The 22,315-nt window shown below is 39.0% G+C and overlaps 1 protein-coding gene across 2 annotated transcripts; it reads right to left on the reverse strand.

Annotated features, from left to right (window-relative positions):
- Nucleotides 1-240: 240 nt before the first annotated feature.
- Nucleotides 241-14,215, reverse strand: LOC107794152 (mitochondrial adenine nucleotide transporter ADNT1-like). 2 transcript variants are annotated; one of them, XM_075238384.1, is made up of 9 exons: nt 13,747-14,075; nt 4,712-4,760; nt 4,241-4,404; nt 4,082-4,119; nt 3,407-3,560; nt 2,391-2,503; nt 2,158-2,271; nt 1,270-1,617; nt 241-617 (listed from the first exon to the last, which is right to left on the reverse strand). In XM_075238384.1, exons 3-9 carry the CDS (start codon nt 4,308-4,310, stop codon nt 534-536), a joined length of 921 nt encoding a protein of 306 aa, XP_075094485.1. In that variant the 5' UTR covers nt 4,311-4,404; nt 4,712-4,760; nt 13,747-14,075; the 3' UTR covers nt 241-533. The 2 variants fall into 2 exon arrangements, with proteins under 2 accessions (XP_075094485.1, XP_075094484.1); XM_075238383.1 differs by lacking the exon at nt 3,407-3,560 and having other exon boundaries at nt 13,747-14,215.
- Nucleotides 14,216-22,315: the final 8,100 nt, after the last annotated feature.

The following is a 22,315-nucleotide window of genomic DNA, read 5'->3' on the forward strand; positions in this document are numbered from 1 at the left end:
GCCTCGACCTGCGCACTTGCGACCCTTACTCCATACTATATACATCATAACCAATTCTTTAAAATTTGCGTCACATCAAACAACACATCAATAAATGGCATATTTATTGAAGAGACTAATATTATACCATTAGCAGATGATGCTAGTGAGTACCCTTCTTACCTAAACTATTCAAACTTTACCCAAAGAAAAACAGAATAGTTGAGAACTGACAAAGATTTGGCCGCATGGAGACCAGGATTAACAAAAAGCAATCAGCGATGAGCTTTCTTTCCCTCGCTATAATAGCAAGGCATTCAAATTATTCATTATACTATTCTTAATAATTTGCTTATTGGCAACATCAAATAAGCAACAAGCAGATACCTAAGGGAATTATCAACACAACTAGATCCTAAATTTTCCGTCACAAGCTAGAACAGAGGCATTAATGCTCTGTTTAGATGGTGTAACCCGCCACATTATTAATCACTCTATCTATCCTTGCCTACAAAATTATCATATGCAGGGAATAACATTGGAGCTTGTCTTCATCAGTCAGATATCCTGATTTCAACTCCCAATAGTTCCTTCACTTGCTCATATGTCACAAAAGCAATAGCTATTGAAGGAACAACCTAAACAAATAATGAACAGTTAGGAATGATCCCGAAATATATTAGAAAAGGGAATTATCATAGTAAGATAAAACTATTATTAGTCTAAAAAGATTCATCACTTCTAGGTATAAAGAAGATAGTTTCATCCTTTACAAGAAACACAGTAATACTGCCAACAAGTAGTCTAGAAAGTATTAAAGCTTGTGATATGTACTTTTAACTATGCACAGACCAACTATTTCACAACTCAAATGGAGGTTTTGACACTGCAGAGATCTCCTCCAGGAATACCTTTAAATCTTACATTGGCTGGTCCAATTAGTCCCAAGTAGAAACACAGCTTAATTTAAGCATGATTATGGGAGAAAAAAAGAAGCTGAAATTTGACTACTGCCTATGAGAGTGTCAGATATTGGAGACCAACAACTAACTTTTATTCAATTAAGGATATGTAATTTAGAGGTTTTGAAAAGTAAAAGTTGGCGTCATCTATTTGTAGAGCATAGTAATGAAAAATTAATGTCTCGTCAAGAGCAAAAGCTTCCTATATAAGCAAAGCTGCCACAAAAAGGAAGCCAATTCTATGTGCCTAAAGAAGAGAAACTAATAAAATTCAACCAAGTCTCAATTGAAAAAAACAAAAGTTACAAAGTATGGAAACAACACTAACCTTCACTGAATTGGGCACCAAACCCTTATACAAGGCCCTGAAGCCCTCATACTTAACAGTTTTCCTGAAAGTATCAATCATGCCAGAATATTCAAGGGGAGCCTTGCTCCTCCCATCACCGGTAAGGATGGATGAAGCATCTTTCCAACCCACCATTTGCATCCTTCTGCGTACAACGTCAAGAGGGTAAGCAACAGTTTGCCCCACAGTCCCTGCCACAGCCCCACATGCCAGCCTTGTAACAACACCAAGCTCAGTAGAATCATCAACGAGACCAAGTGGTTTTGTTGTGACCAACCAGTCTTTTAGAGATTCATAGACTGCAAAGTTAAGTCCCACATATGGAATCTGCAAACACCAATTAAATTATGAACTTTCACAAGAATCAGAAGAACACTCTATTTGTGTTGCATGTTCTTTCCTCTTCCTTTTTTGTCACACTATTCAGGGAGAAGGCATTTTTAAATTTCTGCCGGGAGTATTTTGGATTACAGTACTGTTTTGGCTAATTAACTGGTGGATAAGATTCTTAACACCTCTAAAAGACAACAACACTTCATTTTCTTCTTCTCAACAAGCTTTGAAGCATCATTTTTTTGGATTGAAACTGTGCAACTAAATATATAAATAACATTAGAGTATGCTTATTTTATTATTGCAAGCATTTTCAACCTCATAAACAACTTTACATTTGGAGAGCCTCTTGCAGAAATACAGGGTAAGGCTGCGTACGATAGACCCTTGTGGTCCAGCCCTGCCCGGACCCCGCGCATAGCGGGAGCTTAGTGCACCAGGCTGCCCTTTTATTCTATGAAGATGGTTTGAGCATGGTTAACAATTTAGTAGGGAACTTGCAATCACTTATAAATTCAGGAAAGCAAGACTTACAACTCCTATCACAGAAGGAAGCCATCCTTTATACAAAGCACGTGGACCTTCCTCACGAAGTATGGTGGATAGGGCATGAACCATACCTCTGTACTGATAAGGAGACTTCTCTGTCTGCAGAGCAGGAAAGAGGATTTTCAAGAAAGGCGTATCAGCAGAGTGCTACATAGTGATAGCACGGTATGCAGAACATCAGAACATGCAATATTTCTTCCCAAAAACTCATAAATTACCTGCACAGTGATTCTGCCCCGCACCATGTCCATTGGGTAAGTTGCAGACATGGCAATTATGCCAGCACAAGCTCCAGCTCCAAGACGTAGTATGGGAGTGTGCTGAGCGTTCTCTGTGGAAAAAGGAAGATGTCAGTCCAATTGATGCAAAATTCTTGGGATAGCTTCCTGTTCCTTTTTCATTTATTCTAGATATTAGCACAGTATGACTTCTTATGTGCACAAAAGACCTAGCAAAACCATCAGACAATCTTCATTTACTTACATATTAGGAAGAACTTTATCAGATGATCTTTTGCCTACCAAGTCAAAGGAGCATTGTAGGTGCAGAATAGTCTAGCAAGTAAATGCTCACAATATGGGGCTTGAAAATGTGTTTTGAGCTTTGGCAATCAGTCAGGCCGCTTGCGTAGTAGGACTTACACTGCACGGCTACTAGAAAATCCAGTAGTGAACACAGGCAGCACATGGAGGCAAAACTGAATTGCATTGAAGGAGAAAAGCTCTAATCTTTAAAACCTTATTTTGGCAACTGAAGTTATGGATAGATCAGGATGAGGATGCATATACTCTAAACCTAAATCCAGATTTGCCTTGAAATATAAATTTTGTCAGGTTTATTTTTTGCCGACTCAGCTGATGTTTTGACTTGATTTAACGTCGTCTTGAACCATATGTATTGTGGGGTAAAATTGCTTACTCTGAATTAAAATGGTCGAACGAGATATTAATATAAGGCCTGTTGCAAAGGTAAACTATATTGGTAAGCTGAAGCACTAGAAAATAGTAGGATCCTGGAAAAGAAATAAGCTCACGTAAATAAATTGGAGAGCAAGCATTTATGATCGGACATAACCAATATTTACTTCCTCTTTTCTTATCTTAATAATTCTATCTTCTTTTAAATGGATGATTCTTGACAAGCATAACTGAAAGACAAACTGAAAGAAAAGTTTCTTCCAAAAGGGTCATCCACTATAAGGAAAAGAAAATATTGGCGAGTATATGGCCATTACCCAGCTTTGGTCCCTCAATCCAGATTGCTGGAAGGGTTGAACTAGGTGCAGACCCAACCTCCAGCTCATTTTGCACGAAGTGGCTGCTCGCAACTAGAACCCAAATTTGCGCACTAGAACAGATTGAGCTTTTATCTCCCACCAGGCCATGGCCCTTTTTAGACAAAATAATAAGCAGACATAGCGACAAGGAGAAGGAGAGTACAGAACTACAGATATATCACATTGCTAAATAAAACATAGCATCTGTAACGACCAACGTATAAGAGTACTTTTCATGACTAACAACCAAACATACATTAGCAGGAAATGAACTTGGACTAGAAGTAGCGTGAAAGGAGAAAAACAGAACTTAACAAAAACGTGTATGAGCCCAAACTTAAGTAACGTTTCGTCCAGTAGGAAAAAACTGCTTAAAGTTCTATAGAGATAGTAGGAAAAGAACTGTGTTTAAAGTTTTCTACATATCCGAAGAAGACTGATTAAAGTTTTACGCAGGTAGTAGGAAAAGAACGATGCTAAAAGTTTTATAGATATCTGTTTTCTTTCTACGGTTGGGTACATATACGAAATCTCATAGCTCATCTACAAGGAAATCATTGGAGGATGCCCCAGTGGTAAAACCAAAAAAAATACACATGAGAACTAAACAACCCAAAAGAAAGATAGGCATACCGTTGCCAGTTTGTTGCTGGTAAAGATATAGTATACCCCTGTTACAATATCAATGAAAAAGTCAATAGAGGGAATAGATACCAGATATTTGATTTTAAGGGTATCATGAGAAACAAGTCTGAGTTACAAAAATTGCATAGTGATCGGATATGACTATACTTGGAGGCTTGCTCATAGCTGAAGAACTTGACTGCTGAGTTTGGGACGATACGTGCACAATTGGTGCCATTGCCCTTGAACAGTCCTTTGAACCCCTCAGTTCTCCAGATATATTTTAAGCCCGAAATGGTCCCATTGTATTTAATGCTATGTGGATTTTGAACCTGCACTTCAGAAAGCATCCTTAAAATTAGGAGACCAGATGAAAAAAACCCTTAAATGCAATGATAAATGTATCTGGGATACCAAAGATTAGACTCTTTCAAAGAAAACGCATGTTCGGAAAAAAGGTTTTAACTATCCTAACCTTCAAAAGGAACAGAATTTGATCCACTAATTACAAATTAAAGTATGGTCACAGTGCTCCATCATTCAATAAAGTATGAAATGTTCAAAGTTAGTTTATATTTTTCCTCTTTCAGCAAAACCATTGAATAGAGCAGAAACTGAAAGCATGAAACTACACTTCACCTGGAGCAATATCTTTAGCCGTTCCAGTGGGGCAACAGCAGTTCGGGACCTGCAGGATAAGGAGAGTACTAGTAAGTGAAGAATCAAGTCAAAGTTCAGGGAAAATGAAATTTGTTCAAGCACTCATATATCACATGGATGATGGAACTCAATGTAGCAATATCCAGCACAAATAAGATTTTGCTAGATACTATGCGCCGGACAACCTAGTCAAGATCTCTCAAACTTTGAGATTATGCTTCCGGTGAAGGAGTCAGCCTTTTATAAAGAGGCTCGGATTCACAAGTTTTGAAAGATTATGCATGTTGAAGGCAAATTAATACAGAAGTATAAGTAAAATGGACCTTTGTTCCATCTTTGTTCGTCTCGAAAATTTTGACTTATTTTCTTCAATGCAAAACTTCCTTCATGCAATTCAAACTAGCAGAAGTTATTACTACCTCTGCGCCAATTTATACGGAAAACTTACTTTGGCCATCCCAAAATATTTCGCCTTACAAAAATAATACTCTCTTATACAACTTTCATGTTCATAAAATTCAAGCACATTTAGCAAAACCAATTAACACTTTGAAGTAATGTTTCATCCATCAAACTAAAATAAATCAAATGGATGGAGGGGATATTACTTTATAAGTATCATATAAACTTGATGTGATGCCTTTAAACTAACTACTCCCCGCTTTTAAATTTCAAATTATTATCTTAATACTTCTCTCTCAAACTCAAGACAATAATCTACCCAGAAATTCGCTCATACTCTCCATACAGGTCAATGAGATCCATAATTTTATTCGTTAAAGAGTTGACAGTCTCCACTGAGACGCGGATTTTAGGATTTAAACTCTATGGATTCAACCTTTAAATTTTTTAGCATTGAACTTATTATATTTCTAAGTTATGGGTTCATATCTACTATTTGTTGCAAGTTAATAAATTTTTACACATAAATTATGCTCCATGATGAAAATACTGTTCAAATGAACCCGGTACCATAAGGCATAGGCCCCTGTTACCACTCCCAGGAAGTAGAAACCACACAGTTCAGTCATCCGAGTTAAGAAGCATATACACAATACAATCTCATCAAAGTCTCTGTTTGAGATTGTTTACCCGAAAAAATCGGATAACGTTAAATTTAGATATGGTTCTAAGGGTATGCGAATTCCTTTGATACAAAATGACTATACAGGTATTTTTGCTATAAAATGGGAATGATGGACGGGAAGACTGAAAATGAGTTGGAAAAACAAGCACAATGAAATCTTTAATGTATCTTGGAGGACTTGCCTTTATTGCAGTCTATCCCCCTTTTTATAGTAGAGGATCACTGCTTTATCTATAACAACATAACAAAATAATACATATAGTGGAGGACCCATGATGGTTTGTCTCTTCCTTGATTCTCGCCAAGATTCTCTCCCTCGGTGCAGTTGTAACGGCTCTTGTCTGCGAGCTTGGCACTCGCTCGAGCTCGGTGTTAGATCGAACCCCCAGTCTTGGTTCGAGCTCGGTTCTGCCTTGGGGCATCGATATTCGGGGCCTGTATCGATCAGTGTTGCCCCGTAGTCCGATTCGGACACGGGCTCGATAATAATATCGAGTTTTGCCGTTTATAGCTCGAAGCTCGACGTCCCTACTTCGGAATTCGTCCGAACTTGTCATGTGGATACCCTTCGATTGAAACGTCATTGTCTCGACCGGTCTTTATGACTGAGAATCGGTTTTGGCCGTACACAGATAGTCCCGTAGGCTTAGTCGAGTGAATGATTCGAACTTGAAGTAATGTAAGTAGCCCATAGGCTTAATATTCGAGTGATTATTTCGAACTCTGAATGAAAGTAGCCCGTAGGCTTAATGGTCGAGTGAGTGCTTGCTCGAACTCGGAATAACAGTAGCCCGTAGGCTTAATAGTCGAGTGAATGTTTCGAACTCGGAATGTCGTAGCCCGTAGGTGTAATGTAATGGTTGAGTTAATGTAAACTCAGAGTAAAAGTAGCTTATTAGCCGTCGAGTGAATGTTTTGAACTTGAAATATTGTAGCCCGTAGGCGTAATGGTCGAGTGAGTGCTTGCTCGAACTCGGAATAACAGTAGCCCGTAGGCTTAATAGTCGAGTGAATGTTTCGAACTTGAAATATTGTATCCCGTAGGCATAATGGTCGAGTGAGTGTTTCTCGAACTCGGAATAACAATAGCCCGTAGGCTTAATAGTCGAGTGAATGTTTCGAACTCGAAATGTCATAGCCCGTAGGTGTAATGGTCGAGTGAATGTTTCGAACTCGAGATAATGTGGCCCGTAGGCGCAATGGTCGGGTGAGTGTTTGCTCGAACTCGAAATAAAGGTAGCTCGTAGGCTTAGTCGAGTGAATGATTCAAACTCGAAGTAATGTAAGTAGCCCGTAGGCTTAATATTCGAGTGATTATTTCGAACTCGGAATTAATAGTTGAGTGAATCTTAATTTTGGTTGCACAATAAATCTCAAGTCATTGCACATGTGTTTATGTTTGGGCCAATCTATATGAGCAAGGTTCATTTTGACCATTTGGCTCTTACAATTTTTCCTGTTGAAACCCTATTGTTGTGAGATGACTTTCTTGCATCTGAACTCGATGTATTTGAGGGCCCTGATGCCCCCCGGTATTCGAGGTCGGTTGGAAAGAGGCCTCGGATATTGTCAAAAGTGCAGCACGATCGATGGTTGCCTCATTAAAAACCTTGCCGAAAAACCCATTTGGAAGAAAACCGGTCTAAGGGAAAAAGAGTGCAACGCGTGCTTTTAAGCGAAAGATCTTCAGCTCTTGTTCGGACTTCTGCATGGGTCAGTTAGATGAATATGGAAAGGTCGTACCTTAGCAGTAGTACCGTTTTAGATGTGATACATTCCAACTGCTTGATAGCTGTTTGCCGTTTATGATGCCGAGCCTGTATGATCCTTTTCCAACGTTCTCGAGCACCTGGTATGGTCCTTCCCAATTTGGTCCTAATTTTCCTTCGTTTGGATTCCGAGTATTGATGGTGACTTTTCTTAACACTAAGTCCCCGGGCTTGAAATGGCGAAGTTTAGTTCTTCGATTATAATACCTTTCGATTCGTTGCTTTTGGGCGGCCAATCGGATGAGGGCAGCTTCTCGTCCTTCGTCCGATAATTCAAGGCTGGTGTTCATAGCCTCGTTATTTGATTCTTCCGTCATGAATCGAAATCTGGGACTAGGTTCACCGACTTCGACTGGTATTAATGCTTCGGAACCATATACTAAGGAGAATGGGGTCGCCCCCGTACTGGATTTTGACGTTGTTCGGTATGCCCAAAGGACTTCGGGCAGGATTTCTCTCCATTTTCCCTTCGCGTCGTTCAATCTCTTCTTCAGGTTTTGATGAATAGTCTTGTTCGTTGATTCGACCCGACTGTTCCCACTGGGGTGGTATGGTGTTGAAAATATCCTCCTTATTTTGTGATCTTCGAAGAATTTTGTGATTTTGCTGCCAACGAATTGCTTCCCATTGTCGCACACTATTTCGGCGGGTATCCCGAATCGGCATATGATATGATCCCAAATAAAGTCTATAACTTCTTTCTCTCTTATTTTCTCGAACACCTGCGCTTCAACCCATTTAGAAAAATAGTCAGTCATAAATAAAATAAATTTGGCTTTACCTGGGGTCGATGGCAGAGGGCCGACGATGTCCATTCCCCATTTCATGAATGGCCATGGGGATAAGACCGAGTGAAGTTGCTCTCCGGGTTGATGGATCATTGGCGCAAACCTTTGACATTTGTCACATTTACGAACAAATTCTTTCGCATCCTTGCCCATATCGATCCCAATAATACCCCGCTCTGATCACTTTTCGAACTAATGTGTCGGCACCGGAGTGATTGCCACAAGTGCCCTCGTGTACTTCCCGGAGGATGTAATTGGTATCTCCCGGACCCACGCATACCGCCATCAGTCCATCGAATGTTCTTCGATATAGTGTTCCGTCCGCAGCCAATGTGAATCGAGCAGCTTTAGTCCGTAGGGCCCTAGAATCTTTAGGGTCTGAAGGGAGCTTTCCGTTTCTTAAGTATTCAATATACTTGTTTCTCGAATCCCAGGTTAAGCTAGTAGAATTTATTTCGGCGTGCCCATCTTCGATTACCAATCTTGAAAGTTGAACGACAGTCCTCGAGCTCAAATCATCTACCTCGACCGACGATCCCAAATTTGCAAGAGCATCGGCCTCATTATTCCGTTCTCGTGGAACATGCCGTAGGGTCCATTGTTTGAAATGGTGTAAAGTGATAAGCAGTTTGTCCAAATACCTTTGCATCCTACCTTCTCGGACTTCGAAGGTTTTGTTTACTTGACTCACCGCTAACAAAGAGTCACAATGCGCCTCAATGACTTCTGCTCCCAAGTTTCTAGCTAGTTCGAGACCTGCAATCATGGCTTCACACTCGGCCTCGTTGTTAGTTAATCTGATAGTTTTAATAGCTTGCCTAATAATGTTACCCGTGGGGGGTTCAAAACTATGCCTAACCCGAACCCCTTTATATTCGAAGCACCGTCCGTAAAAAGGATCCATACCCCGGACGATATACCTGATTTCAAAAGGAGTTCCTTTTCGACTTCAGGTATGAGGGTTGGCGTGAAGTCGGCCACGAAGTCTACCAAAATTTGAGACTTGCCCGAACCGACCCCGAAAGCACATTTTTCAGGGTTGAGCTTCATGTTGTATTTCCTCAGAATCTCGAACGTTTCCTGCAAATGGGCCAAATGGTCCTCTGCGCGCAGGGACTTAACTAGCATGTCATCAATATAGACTTCCATTGTTTTACCTATTTGTTCTTCGAACATTCTGTTTACTAGGCGTTGATAAGTAGCTCCTGCATTTTTTAGCCCGAAGGGCATTACGTTATAACAATACGTTCCATGTCGGGTCACAAATGAAGTCTTTTCCCGGTCGTCTGGGTTCATCTGAATTTGCTTATACCCGGAATAGGCGTCGAGAAAGGTGAGGATCTCGTGGCCGGCTGTGGCATCGATCATGCGATCGATGTTGGGCAGTGGAAAGGAATCTTTGGGGCATGCTTTGTTCAAATCCTTATAGTCCACACACATTCTAAGTTTGTTTCCTTTTTTAGGTACTACAACCACATTGGCTAACCATTCGGGGTATTTTACCTCCCGAATGGACCCTATCTTGAGAAGTTTGGTTACCTCGTCCTTTATAAATGCGTGCTTTTCCTCGGACTGGGGCCTTCTTTTTTGCTTCACCGGTCTGAACCTAGGGTTCAAGCTTAGCTGGTGCGCCGTTATGTCCGGCGGGATCCCTGTTATATCTAAATGGGACCAGGCAAAACAGTCGATGTTATTGATAAGAAATTGAATGAGTTTCTTCCTGAGTTCGGGGCTCAAACTCGTTCCCAGGTATACCTTTCGTTCGGGCCAGTGTTCGATCAGTATGATTTGCTTCAGTTCCTCAATTGTTGATTTGGTGGCATCGAAATCATCGGGGGTTACGAAGGATTGAGGGATCCATCGGTCATCATCATCTTCTTCAATGTTCTGCTTACCTGGCTGGGTCGAAGCCGATGTCTGTGATTGCTATTTGACGCTCTGCTCTCCGATTGTGTTTCCTTCTGAACCTGATCCTTTTATCGGCGAAGACGAGGATATTGATTTTGCTTCTTCGACGGAGAACATTTCCTTTGCGGCCTGTTGTTCTCCGTACACCATTTTGACACCTCCCGATGTTGGGAATTTGAGGACCTGGTGTAGGGTCAAGGGTACGGCTCCCATGCTGTGGATCCACGGCCTTCCGAAAAGGGCGTTATATCTCATATCACCTTCGATCACGTGAAACTTTATTTCCTGGATGGTTCCGGCCACGTTTATTGGTAGGGTAATCTCGCCTTTGGTAGTTTCACATGCCATATTGAATCCGTTTAGAACCAGAGTTGCGGGTACGACCTGATCTTGCAGGCCGAGCTGTTCTACGACCCTCGATCTGATGATATTGGCCGAGCTACCTGGATCAATTAACACACGCTTAATCTTAGTTTTATTCATGAGTACGGATATTACCAGTGCATCGTTATGGGGTTGGATGATTCCCTCTGTATCTTCATCACTGAAGGACAAAGTCCTTATGGGTGTATAACCTTGAGTTCGAGATCGTTTTTTCCTCACAATCGATGTTTTAGTGCGTTTAAGCATCGGTCCCTGAGGGGCATCGACGCCGCCGATGATCATGTGAATGACGTGTTGCGGTTCTTCTAGCTCGTTTTGCTTGCCGAATTCCTTGTTCCTAAAATGGTTCTTCGCCCTATCACTCAGAAATTCCCGAAGGTGTCCTTTGTTAAATAAGCGTGCCACTTCCTCTCTTAGTTGCCTGCAATCTCCCGTTCTGTGGCCATGGGTGCCATGATATTCGCACATTTGATTAGGATTCCTTTGGGCAGGATCGGTCTGCATGAGTCGAGGCCATCTGGTGTCTTTGATGCGTCCGATGGCCGATACGATGGCGGATGTACCAATGTTGAAGTTATACTCCGATAATCGAGGGACTTCTATAGGATCGGCATATTTATCAAAGCCGCTCTTGCTCATAAGTCAACGAAAATTTTGTCCCCGATCAGTCCTTCGGTTGTTCCGAACCGCATCACGTGCTGAACCGTTGTTCATCCGATCTGTGTCGTACGGTTGGTATCGGTCTCTGTTCGACCTTTGTTCTCTGTTGATTTCCCTCTGATTTTTAGTGGTTGTGTGGTTCTGACGTACGGGCCCATACGGAGCTCCCAATTGATCATCTTCAACCCTGATTTTTGATTGGTACCGGTTGTGTACATCTGCCCAAGTTATTGCTGGGTACTCGATCAAATTTTGTTTCAGCCAACGTGATGCTGTCGAACTTAGCCCGTTCAGTCCTTGGGTGAAAGCTTGTACGGCCCAATCGTCTGTGACCGGTAGCAAGTCCATACGTTCCATTTGAAATCGGGATATGAATTCCCTTAGCATTTCGTTACCCCTTTGTTTTACTTTGAAGAGGTCCGATTTCCTTGTTGCAACCTTTATGGCACCAGCATGTGCTTTTACGAACGAATCTGCTAACATGGCAAAAGAATCAATGGAATTTGGTGGTAAGTTGTGATACCAGATCATTGCTCCCTTTGCGAGGGTCTCTCCGAACTTTTTCCACAACACGGATTCGATCTCATCATCCTCCAAATCGTTGCCTTTGATGGCACATGTGTAGGAGGTGACGTGTTCGTTAGGATCGGTCGTACCATTATATTTGGGAATTTCGGGCATACAGAATTTTTTGGGGATTGGTTTTGGGGCCGCGCTCGAGGGAAAAGGCTTTTGTATGAATTTTTTCGAATCGAGCCCTTTTATCATTGGCTGAGCCCCCGGGATTTGATCGACCCTAGCGTTATACGTTTCCACTTTTTTGTCGTTGGATTCGACTCGTTTTGTGAGTTCCTCAAGCAATTTAGCAATTTCAGGAGCGGTCCCCGATTCCTACTCGTTTGATTTCACTACGGCGGGCTCCGTTCTGGGGGTGACTTCTCGAAGAAGCGGATTGGAGTTCGGCCCGCTTTGCATATGAGTTCGTCTCTGCAACTGAGCTATCGTTATTTGTTGGGCTTGTAACATTCCGAAAATCATACGCAAGCTGACCCCAATTTCCCCCGTGCTGTAGGTGACTCGGGTTATGGGTCGAGCACCGCCCTGAACGCTTCTTTCCGGTTCAGAACGCTGATTCGCTTCTAGAGCTATTTGTGAATTGATATCCAATGGTACTTCGGCTTGAATTTCGGGTCCTTCGATTCGAGCCTCGTTGTCGTCGTCAGGTAGCCTTCCGGCCCCGAGCGGCAAGTTGTTGGTTTCATCTTGAAGGCCGGCTTCGAGGTCGATAGGTAGAGCCATTTTAAAGTTGTAAGCTGGAGTGTACTGTAGATTTATATCAAACAATCACTGTTACCCTTAGCCCCACTGTGGGTGCCAAACTGTTTACCCGAAAAAATCGGATAACGTTAAATTTAGATATGGTTCTAAGGGTATGTGAATTCCTTTGATACAAAATGACAATACATGTATTTTTGCTATGAAATGGGAATGATGGACGGGAAGACTGAAAATGAGTTGGAAAAACAAGCACAATGAAATCTTTAATGTATCTTGGAGGACTTGCCTCTATTGCAGTCTATCCCCCTTTTTATAGTAGAGGATCACTGCTTTATCTATAACAACATAATAAAATAATACATATAGTGGAGGACCCATGATGATTTGTCTGTTCCTTGATTCTCGCCAAGATTCTCTCCCTCGGTGCGGTTGTAACGGCTCTTGTCTGCGAGCTTGGCACTGGCTCGAGCTCGGTGTTAGATCGAACCCCCAGTTTTGGTTCGAGCTCGGTTCTGCCTTGGGGCATCGATATTCGGGGCCTGTATCGATCGGTGTTGCCCCGTAGTCCGATTCGGACACGGGCTCGATAATAATATCGAGTTCTGCCGTTGATTGGTCTTATAGCTCGAAACTCGACGTCCCTACTTCGGAATTCGTCCGAACTTGTCATGTGGATACCCTTCGATTGAAACGTCATTGTCTCGACCGGTCTTTATGACTGAGAATCGGTTTGGGCCGTACACGAAGATAAATGTGTCCAAACCTCAATGACATGCTGGAACACTCAAGACTCTTTCACACGTCCGTCAAAAAAATAAAACAAAATTTTCAATACCACACTCGTCAAATCATGTGATCAAGTGGCGAATGACAGTCATGAATATATACTGATGGAACACTGATTAGATTAGTAAATCTTAAACCAAATTATAATTATAAATACGGATAAAAGCATAAACTTCGATCAAGTGCGAGCTTGAAATTGAGTCCATCTAAGTTTCTAAATAACTTTATTTATGACGTGAACTAATTTTAAAATTACATTCCATAATTCACAATAAAGAAATTACTTCAAATTTAAGACAAGATGCTTAGGAAGTTTCTAGAGTATGTTCAATATTGAGTGATGTATGAACTTACAGGCCACCGGCGACACCTCCGGCGACGAGTGATTTGCAGATACTGATAACGGCATGGCTTGTAGGCCTAATCTCTTGTCTCGCTAGCTTCGCCTCTTCAGCGAGATTCACAATTTTCTCCACCGCTGATTCGCTCGCCTTCACATCCTCAGAAGCCATATAAGATCGAGATCTGCCTAGTTTTTAGCTTTCAACCTTAACCTGAATCAATGATATACTAAAAATTCAAAGTTATTGAAAACCGCAAATTTAATGGTGACAGTGTACTGAGTCGAGGTTCTTTTTGGCGGCGGCTACGGCAATAAAGAGAGATCGATGGAAATGAGGCACGAAAAGTGAACGTGCAAAATCTGACTTTTATTCGACTGCTTTAATTAGTTAATTAGTTAATGTAATTCGTTCATTTCTTTGTTTTTTTTTTCTCAAATAATTTTTTAAATAAAGAATGCACTTCCTTATGCCTCCTCCATAATTTTATTCCAACTTCGTGAACTGCTAGAGCACATATTTATATGAAAAGTTTAGAAAGGTTCAACAGGACAACGGTAGGCATGAGACAATGATACAATTAGAATAGACACTCGTAGATTGCAATTTAAAGTTGGGTAATAATATCTTAATACAATAACATTATTATAATTCCATATCGTGCAACATAATCTAAAATAGGTAAATTAGAGAAAATAAATTAGATCAATGAAATTCCAATTCGTGCAATGCAAGCTCAAAGTTAAATATGAATATAGAGTATGAAATCACTAGGATCATTAATAGTAGAGTAATTTGGATTGCGGTCTCATAATACTGCTACGTTTCTAAGATTAAGCAATTAATTAACGTCTAATGGGAGAATTAGAAGGTTTAGTAGGTGTATTAGGTAGAGGGGCTTTTGCCGTATGTTGTTGAACACCTGTTGGAGCTAGAGCCAAATTTGCGGTTGGAACTCATGAATGGGTGGGTAGTTGGTCTTTTTCCAATGGGCTTAACCCCTGAAAGTCCTAAAGGGACAATCCTTACATACCACAAATTGACAAAATTGTGTATAATATAATAGTGGTTAGGAAAGAAGGAAAAAGAGTGGCAATTCATGCCTTTGAAGGTTTTTGTTCGGTTTTTTTTCATTGCCTTTTGAAGTTGTAAATGAATACCTTAACAAATAATATGAGATGGAAGTAATGGCCCAATAATATAAGAAGTGAAAGGTCATTGGTGAGATTTAGACGCTATAGCATAAGATTGTAACGAGGATGTTATTCTTCCACAAAGACCAAAAAGAATGAATTACATTGTATCTTGAAGCACGTAATAGTGGTGTCATTACCATTTTCCTTAGGAAAAAAAAGTGGAGTAGATCAAATATGTATTGACTTGATTATTATTTTTCATATTTAAAAAAACTAGTATTTCTATTGTATTCCATGAATGTTTTTGCACTAGTTGAGTCAAAACTTGAGGGAGTAGGTACAGAACTATGGTAACGAAGAAATGCTAACTATACAATATTAAGAGAAATGTATATTTTTAGTCGTTCATAAAATAATAGTCGATAAAATATATATTTTATGTATAGATGTGTATTATATACATAAAAAATATATATATTATACATTTTTTATCTAGTCAATGCAATTAGTTTCGGCCGTCCGATATATGGATCCCAAACTTCCGTTTTTGCATGTCAACCATATAATCTTGGATGTGGAATGGCCCAAAGAAAAATATTAATGATGAAGGCACTAGCTTTTGTTCTTCTTAAACCATGTTTTTGTAGTTAAAGATATTAGCTAATACTATTAGTTAGTAATAAAGTTGCAAAATGCAAGAGGATCAAGCTATGGATTACAGGAGTAAATTTTATGGGTGATCATTCAACTTTGTGTTCATTACCTAAAAGTCACTTTTCTTTCTTTTGTTACGTAAAAGTCATTCAATTGTGTTCATTACTCAAAAGTCACTTTTCTTTCTTTTGTTACACAAAAATCATTTTACTATGCTCCAGTTATCACAATAATTACTTTAACCAGATTTTACAAATATTTTACCTGAAAAGTCTATTATGCCCTTAATATTATAAATCCTTCCATTTATGTAATACCTTCTATAATATACTTTTATCCAGATATTTTACTTATTTTAAAATATTTTTACTTGAAAAGTCTATTATGCCCTTAATATTATAAATCCTTCCATTTATGTAATACCTTCTATAATATACTTTTATTCAGATATTTTACTTATAATTAAAATAACTTAATATTATTTTATTTATTATTTTTTATAATATATTCGTACATTTAATTTTTTTCTTAATATTAATTTTCAAGATATATAAGTAGCATTATTAAATTTGTCAGTAACATTACCGTGATCAAATCTCAAGTCCATGTTCTTAATCATGTTTGATAAAAATTAAAAAAATAAAGCTCATTGATTTATCGGCCAAGCCATGCCTATTAATTTAATAAATAAAATACCCACATTTAGCAAAATGACACATTAAACTTTCAAATAAATAATATTAACAGATAAAGCTTTAAAGAACTTAATATTAAACACAAATATCTTTGAAACTTCTTTTAAAAGTTTTATTGACTATAAAAAAAACTATCATTTGTTGAACAAATATGTTTTTACTATTTTAAATAAATATTAAAAAATAAATAGCTTTTTATTATTTTTATATTTAAAACATGTTCATGTTTGAATATGATTAAACAAATTGAGTACCATGGAAAAATTAAATATATGGATATATTATAAAAATAATAAATAAAATAATTTGAAATTATTTTAATTATAAGTAAGATACCTAGGTAAAAATACATTATATAGTATATAATATAAAAGGTATTATACATAAATGAGAGAATTTATAATGTCAAGGACATAATAGACTTTTCAAGTAAAAGTATTATAAAATATGGCCAATGTGACTTTTGCGATAAATAGAGCAAGGTAAAATAATTTGTGTAACAAAAGAAAAAAAAGTGACTTTTGGGTAATGAACACAAAATTAAATATTTTTTACGTAACAAAAAGAAAAAAAATAACTTTTGCGTAATGAATACAAAATTGAATAAGTTTTGGGCCTTCATAATTCAATGGGAACCCAGCTGCCGAAGTCCAAATAAATGATGTGTCAAAAAGGCAAAAGAAGAAATTAAACTGTAAACATAAGAAGTGAGAATTCAAGCAAATTTGTTTGACATCCAAGTAAAGGTAACATAGCACAAACTTATATAAGTAAAACTACTTTCATTTTCCCTTGTGGTATTTTTAGCATCCAAACGATAAGAGCCATTCATTTTAGGCAAAATACATAAGTTATCCCTTAAACTATGGACCAAATTTATATTACATATTTTTTTACGGACGAAAATCATCTTACACACTCAATCTTTTCAAAATGTGCCTAAAACACATCACTTTTATGTTTGACCACTTTTTCTCTAAGATTGCATCACACGCCCTAATTAAATCGTGACACGTGTCATAACTCAAGAAAAAAAAAAATACATAATTTGCATCCCAATCGGAAAAAAAATCAGAAAATAAATCATCCCCCTCCCCACCCGTCTCATATCTTTCCCACGCCCCCACCGTCCTCTCCCCATGTCCACCACTTTCCTCTTCGATTAACCGGAAAATTTTCTCATAAAACACCTTGCTTAAACATTCTTTAAGAAAAACCAAGAATTTCTTTCATTTTATTTTGATTGATATCTAAAATGGATTATTGATTTTGCACCAATTAAGTTATAGTAGAAATGTGCAATGATCATTCCACTAAAATCTAGCAGCCATGGCAGATAGAACCCACAAGAAAAAAATTCATTAACTCTCTTCTTGTGTCACTGCCATATTCATATAAATGAAGCACCCAACTGTATTAATTTTTTTTTTCAACTTGAAGTAGAATTTAAACTATTTCACCGGCCAAAGTTTCAAGCAAAACTCCATTTCCGACTAACAAAAGACGAAAAAAATGAGGGTTTCACTGATAGCTCCATGTCTTTGGAGAAAAATACGGGTAGAGATATTAAATCTAAAGATTGTTTCTTTTTTATTCCTACTTGGATCTACTGGAGCTAGGGGTGTTCATGGTTCGGTTTGGATCGATTTTTATCTAAAAAGAAACCAAACCAAGTAAGTCGGTTTTTTAAATATTTGAACCAAACCAAACCAATTAAGTCGGTTTTTTATCGATTCGATTTTTGTCGGTTTTTCGGTTATTTATCATTTTTTTTCTTAAATATGAGGCATACACTACCAAACGCATATTCCGGCGACTACATTTCAACGTAACACTATCAAACCAATTGCTCTTTGAGAAATCTATCATTTACCAAGATATATTGGTTATAATTGAATCAAATAGTGATGAATAATTTAAGCACTCAATTAAAAATCGATTATTTTTAACATGAAATAAATTTTTGTATTTAACAAATGAAAACTATCAATCAAACTAGAATGTAAAGGCAAAAAATTAGATTATTATAATAGCAAAGAACTAGACTAAAAATACAAACGACTAATATGTGCCATAAAATTTTAGAAACTTTATATAAAAATATACATATATATAGGTGTAATAATATATTTAAATAGCTACTTTTATAGTCGGTTTGGTTCGGTTTTTTCCGTTATTTTTTTTATTAAAACCAAAACCAAATCAAATTTGATCGATTTTTAAAATTCAAAACCAAAACCAAACCAAACCTAAAAAATATCGGTTTTTTTGGTCGATTTGGTTCGGTTTTCGGTTTGGTTCGATTTTTTGGGTTTTTATAAACACCCCTGACTGGAGCGCTTGGATGAGGTTTATCGTGGGAACAAGACCAATGAGCAAGGAAGGCTGGGGACGAAGGTTTTAGCATCCTACATTAGCGAGTTTTTCTTTTCTTTTTGTATTCTGTGTGTAATGATAAAAGAAAAAAGGATAAAAAGAAAAATAAATATTTAGACCTTTGGATCAATTTGCTCAAATCTACACCGTTCATATAAAATTTCAGATGCTCATTTTTCACCTCTTCACGCACTCCTTTGGAGTGTAATTTACCTGGTCAATAGTGGTGTGTCTTAGACACACTCTGAAAAGATTAGATGTGTAAGGTAATTTTCGTCCTCAAAAAATATGTAATAGGAATTTGGTTCATAGTGTAGGGAGTAACTTATGTATTTTGCCTTCATTTTACCTTTCTCTTTCCGTTGTTGCCTTTCTTTTTTTGGGGTCCACAAATGGACTAATTGGTCTTAGGTACAATGTTTGAACCCTCGTAAGAAGTAAAGATAAAAGAATATAGAAAGCCTTATATTGTTATCCAATAATTTTTGGGCTCCATTAGGCTTTTATCGGGGAAAAAGACTTAAATGTTTTAGCTACCGTCAGACCTTCTATAACATCATTCTTATATAACAATATTTTACTATAAAAGTCAAGCTTTTACGAAATTAATTTTTATGTTATGTTATAATATATGTTCTCTATAACAATACTTCGCTATAACATTCAAAAATATTCGGAACAAACGAGGTTATTATAGAGAGATTTGACTGTATACATATACTCTTTCCGTTTCAATTTATGTGATGATATTTTTTTTTTAGTCCGTGCCAAAACAAGGATTGATTGGGTTTGAGAGATTTTGGGTTGCCATGAAATATATGGATTCTATATACTCTAGTCGCCGTGATAGCAATATGCAATATACATGCAGTAATAAATGGGGATCTTTATCCAGTTAGTCCGTCGGAGTCACGATTTATTTTAATCGTCATATATAAATTATATATTAAAATTACATGATTGTTTACCCGAAAAATTGGATAGAGTTAAATTTGTGTATGGTTCTAAGGATATGTGATATAATTTGATACAAATCGTATAGAGAAATAGAAATACGTATATTCTTGACTATGAGAATGAGAATAGTGAGCAAGAAGAACGAATAAGATAAAGTGAAACAAACATAAGGGGATATCTTTCAATATGAGAAAAAATCTTTTGTTACAATGTGTGAGCCCCCTCTGTGCTTACAAGGATCCCCCCTTTATAGTAGAGAGATCTTACTTTATTTATAATAAAAAATATGTAGTGGAGAACCCATGATGAATCGTCTCTTCCTCGATTCCTGTCAAGATTCTCTCTCCTAGTGCGATCGCAACGGCTCCTGTCTGCGAACTCGATACTGGCTCGAGCTCGGTATTGGGCCGAGCCCTCGGCCTTGGTTCGAGTTCGACATTCGGGGTGAGTGTCAATCGGTCTGTGAATCTCCGACAACCTTCACGTTGCCTTACGGTTTGATTCGGTTATCGACTCGATAATGATACCGAGCTGATTCCTCGATCGGTCTTGGAGCTCGAGGCTTGTTTGTACTATCCTCAGAACTCGTCTCGAGCTCTTACTTCGATCGCTTACCATTCAAACTCGATCAAATGTACGAAGGCCGAAATCTATTTCGACCGTATACAGATAGTCCCCTCATTTCTCAGGAAGAATGTGGTGAGAAGCGATATGATTTTTGACGGCTCGGTCGGATTATAAGCTGACGTTTTCACTGGGCTCGATCATGACGTACGTGATAGTTGTCCCTTCGATTTAGTCTTTCAAGGTATTTAATGCACGTCAGACGGTGGTCGGCCACTGCTGATACTGAACCGCCACGGTATAAACCTATAAATAACCCTTCCATTTATCATTTACCACTTTTACATCTTCAATCTCCCAAATTTTATTACTCTTTCTGCCTTTATTTCGCCGCTTGTAGAGCCACCTTCATCAGCGTTTGGCACCATCAACCTTTCATCTTCCTTTGCTTTTCTTTCTATTATATCAATGGCAAAAAATTCAAAAACCGTACCTTAGAAGGAGAAAGCTTCCTCTTCACGGCCGTCCAGCGACAAGGCCCCGATGGAGCCGCCTCCCCACGGGTATGTTCCTGGCCCGTGTACTTTGAAGATTGATTTTAAGGTTGAAAATCCTTCGTCGGTTCCGGGTCGATATGAGCATGTGTCGATGTACATGTGCTCGATAACAGAGGGCCATCTCGAGACTGTGAGGAAAGACTGCAACTGGGGTCTCGAGGTTGTGTTGCAAATTCCCTCTCTTGAAGAGAGCGTCATCACTCATGTGGATGGTTTTTTAAGTGTTTATACTTACCCCTTCACGTTGGGTCCCGTCGACCAGTGATAATTGATTTTTGCAAAAGATATCAGGTCACCCTCGGTCAAATTCATCCTTCTCTATGGTGCATAGTAACCTTACTTCGCTTCTTCTCCAAAAAGACCGGGGGGCTGGATTTCACCCTAAATCACCTCATACGATTGTATCGGCCTCAAATCTTTCGAGGACTAATCAAGCTTCATCGTTGGGCATCGAAATCTTTAATGTCGAGCATCGACGAAGACAAGGATCAAGGTTGGATAGGTCGTTATATTCGGGTGAGGACCCGTGACCTCATCCCGGAAGAGAAGATGTCGTTCCACGAGGAATGAAATTTCGACCGTAAGTGATTTTTATAAGGCGTTGCTTTTCGTATCTTTCTCTGATTCTATCTGATATCTTTCTCTGATATATAGCTGCCCCTTGGATGCCACAAGTGGTACCCGACCTCAAGGATTGGATTCGAAAGTTAGCCTCGACTTCCTCTTATGCCAAACGCGCTTTGCGTGATTTGGTAAAAGGTAGATGGGAGGCCAAGAATCACGGTAAGGGCCACTTCTCATGTTTTTCGAAATGTATTTTATGCTCCATTGGTTACCGACTTCCTTTCATGCAGGTGTAACCAAGGATGCCGTTTTTAGGCCTTCGAGTGGTGAGGAAGGAACCAAGTCCCCGGTCCCGAAATCGGTAAAAGATAAAAAGCGAAAAGTTGTCTCTCAGTCAGAGGACCCCAAGCCCAAAACTCGAAGGGTGAGGAGGAAGGCAATCGCTCTTTCGACGGACTCTGTCCAACGACTGAGAGAAAAAGAAGAAGAAGAAGAAGATGATGATGCTTCGGCTTTGGTGATCCGATCTGCGAAAGCTATCGAGGTCACCAGACCTTCTGAGCCGATGACGGCTATACCGGTCGGGGTCGGTTCCGATACCCCGAGTCTCGATTAGAGCATCCCGAGCGATTCGCTCGGGACTATGATAGTAGGTCATTTGCCTTATCTTCCGACCTTTTCTGAGGAGGCGTTAAAGGAAGCTCGAGAATTGAAGACCCCCGATATGGGTGGAGGCTCTAGTGTAGGGGACCCTTTTCAGGATTGCTTTACTGGAGTCGATGATGCCTCCGATATTAGTGACGCTTCTCTTCTCTTAGAAGAGGCCCAATGTTTCATTTCTCGGATAATGATTTTACTGTGCTTGGTTTCTTCGTTCTTTTCTAAACTTGACTTGTGTTTTTTCCTTACTGTGCAGGCCATTAGCAAGTTTTAAGTCGACCTCAGCCAGTGTGAGGTCAAGCTTCAGAAGGTCTCGGGGGAGAGAGATGCTCTGCAGCTTCTTTGCAGCCAAAAGGACGAGGTTATAAAGGACATCCAAGTAGATTTGGCTAAGGCTCGTGAAGAAGAGGCCGAACTAG

Source organism: Nicotiana tabacum, chromosome 19, assembly GCF_000715075.1.
Source record: "Nicotiana tabacum cultivar K326 chromosome 19, ASM71507v2, whole genome shotgun sequence".
NCBI lineage: Eukaryota > Viridiplantae > Streptophyta > Magnoliopsida > Solanales > Solanaceae > Nicotiana > Nicotiana tabacum.

What these genes read in the sequence shown, in the direction of transcription:
- LOC107794152 (XM_075238383.1), bottom strand. Translation starts at nt 13,904, where the DNA reads ATGGCTTCTGAGGATGTGAAGGCGAGCGAATCAGCGGTGGAGAAAATT. An exon ending in CCAGCAACAAACTGGCAACG is followed by an intron (nt 2,504 to 4,081) that starts GTATGCCTATCT and finishes CTTTTTCCACAG; the next exon opens with AGAACGCTCAGCACACTCCC. An exon ending in TTCCTTCTGTGATAGGAGTT is followed by an intron (nt 1,618 to 2,157) that starts GTAAGTCTTGCT and finishes TGGTGTTTGCAG; the next exon opens with ATTCCATATGTGGGACTTAA.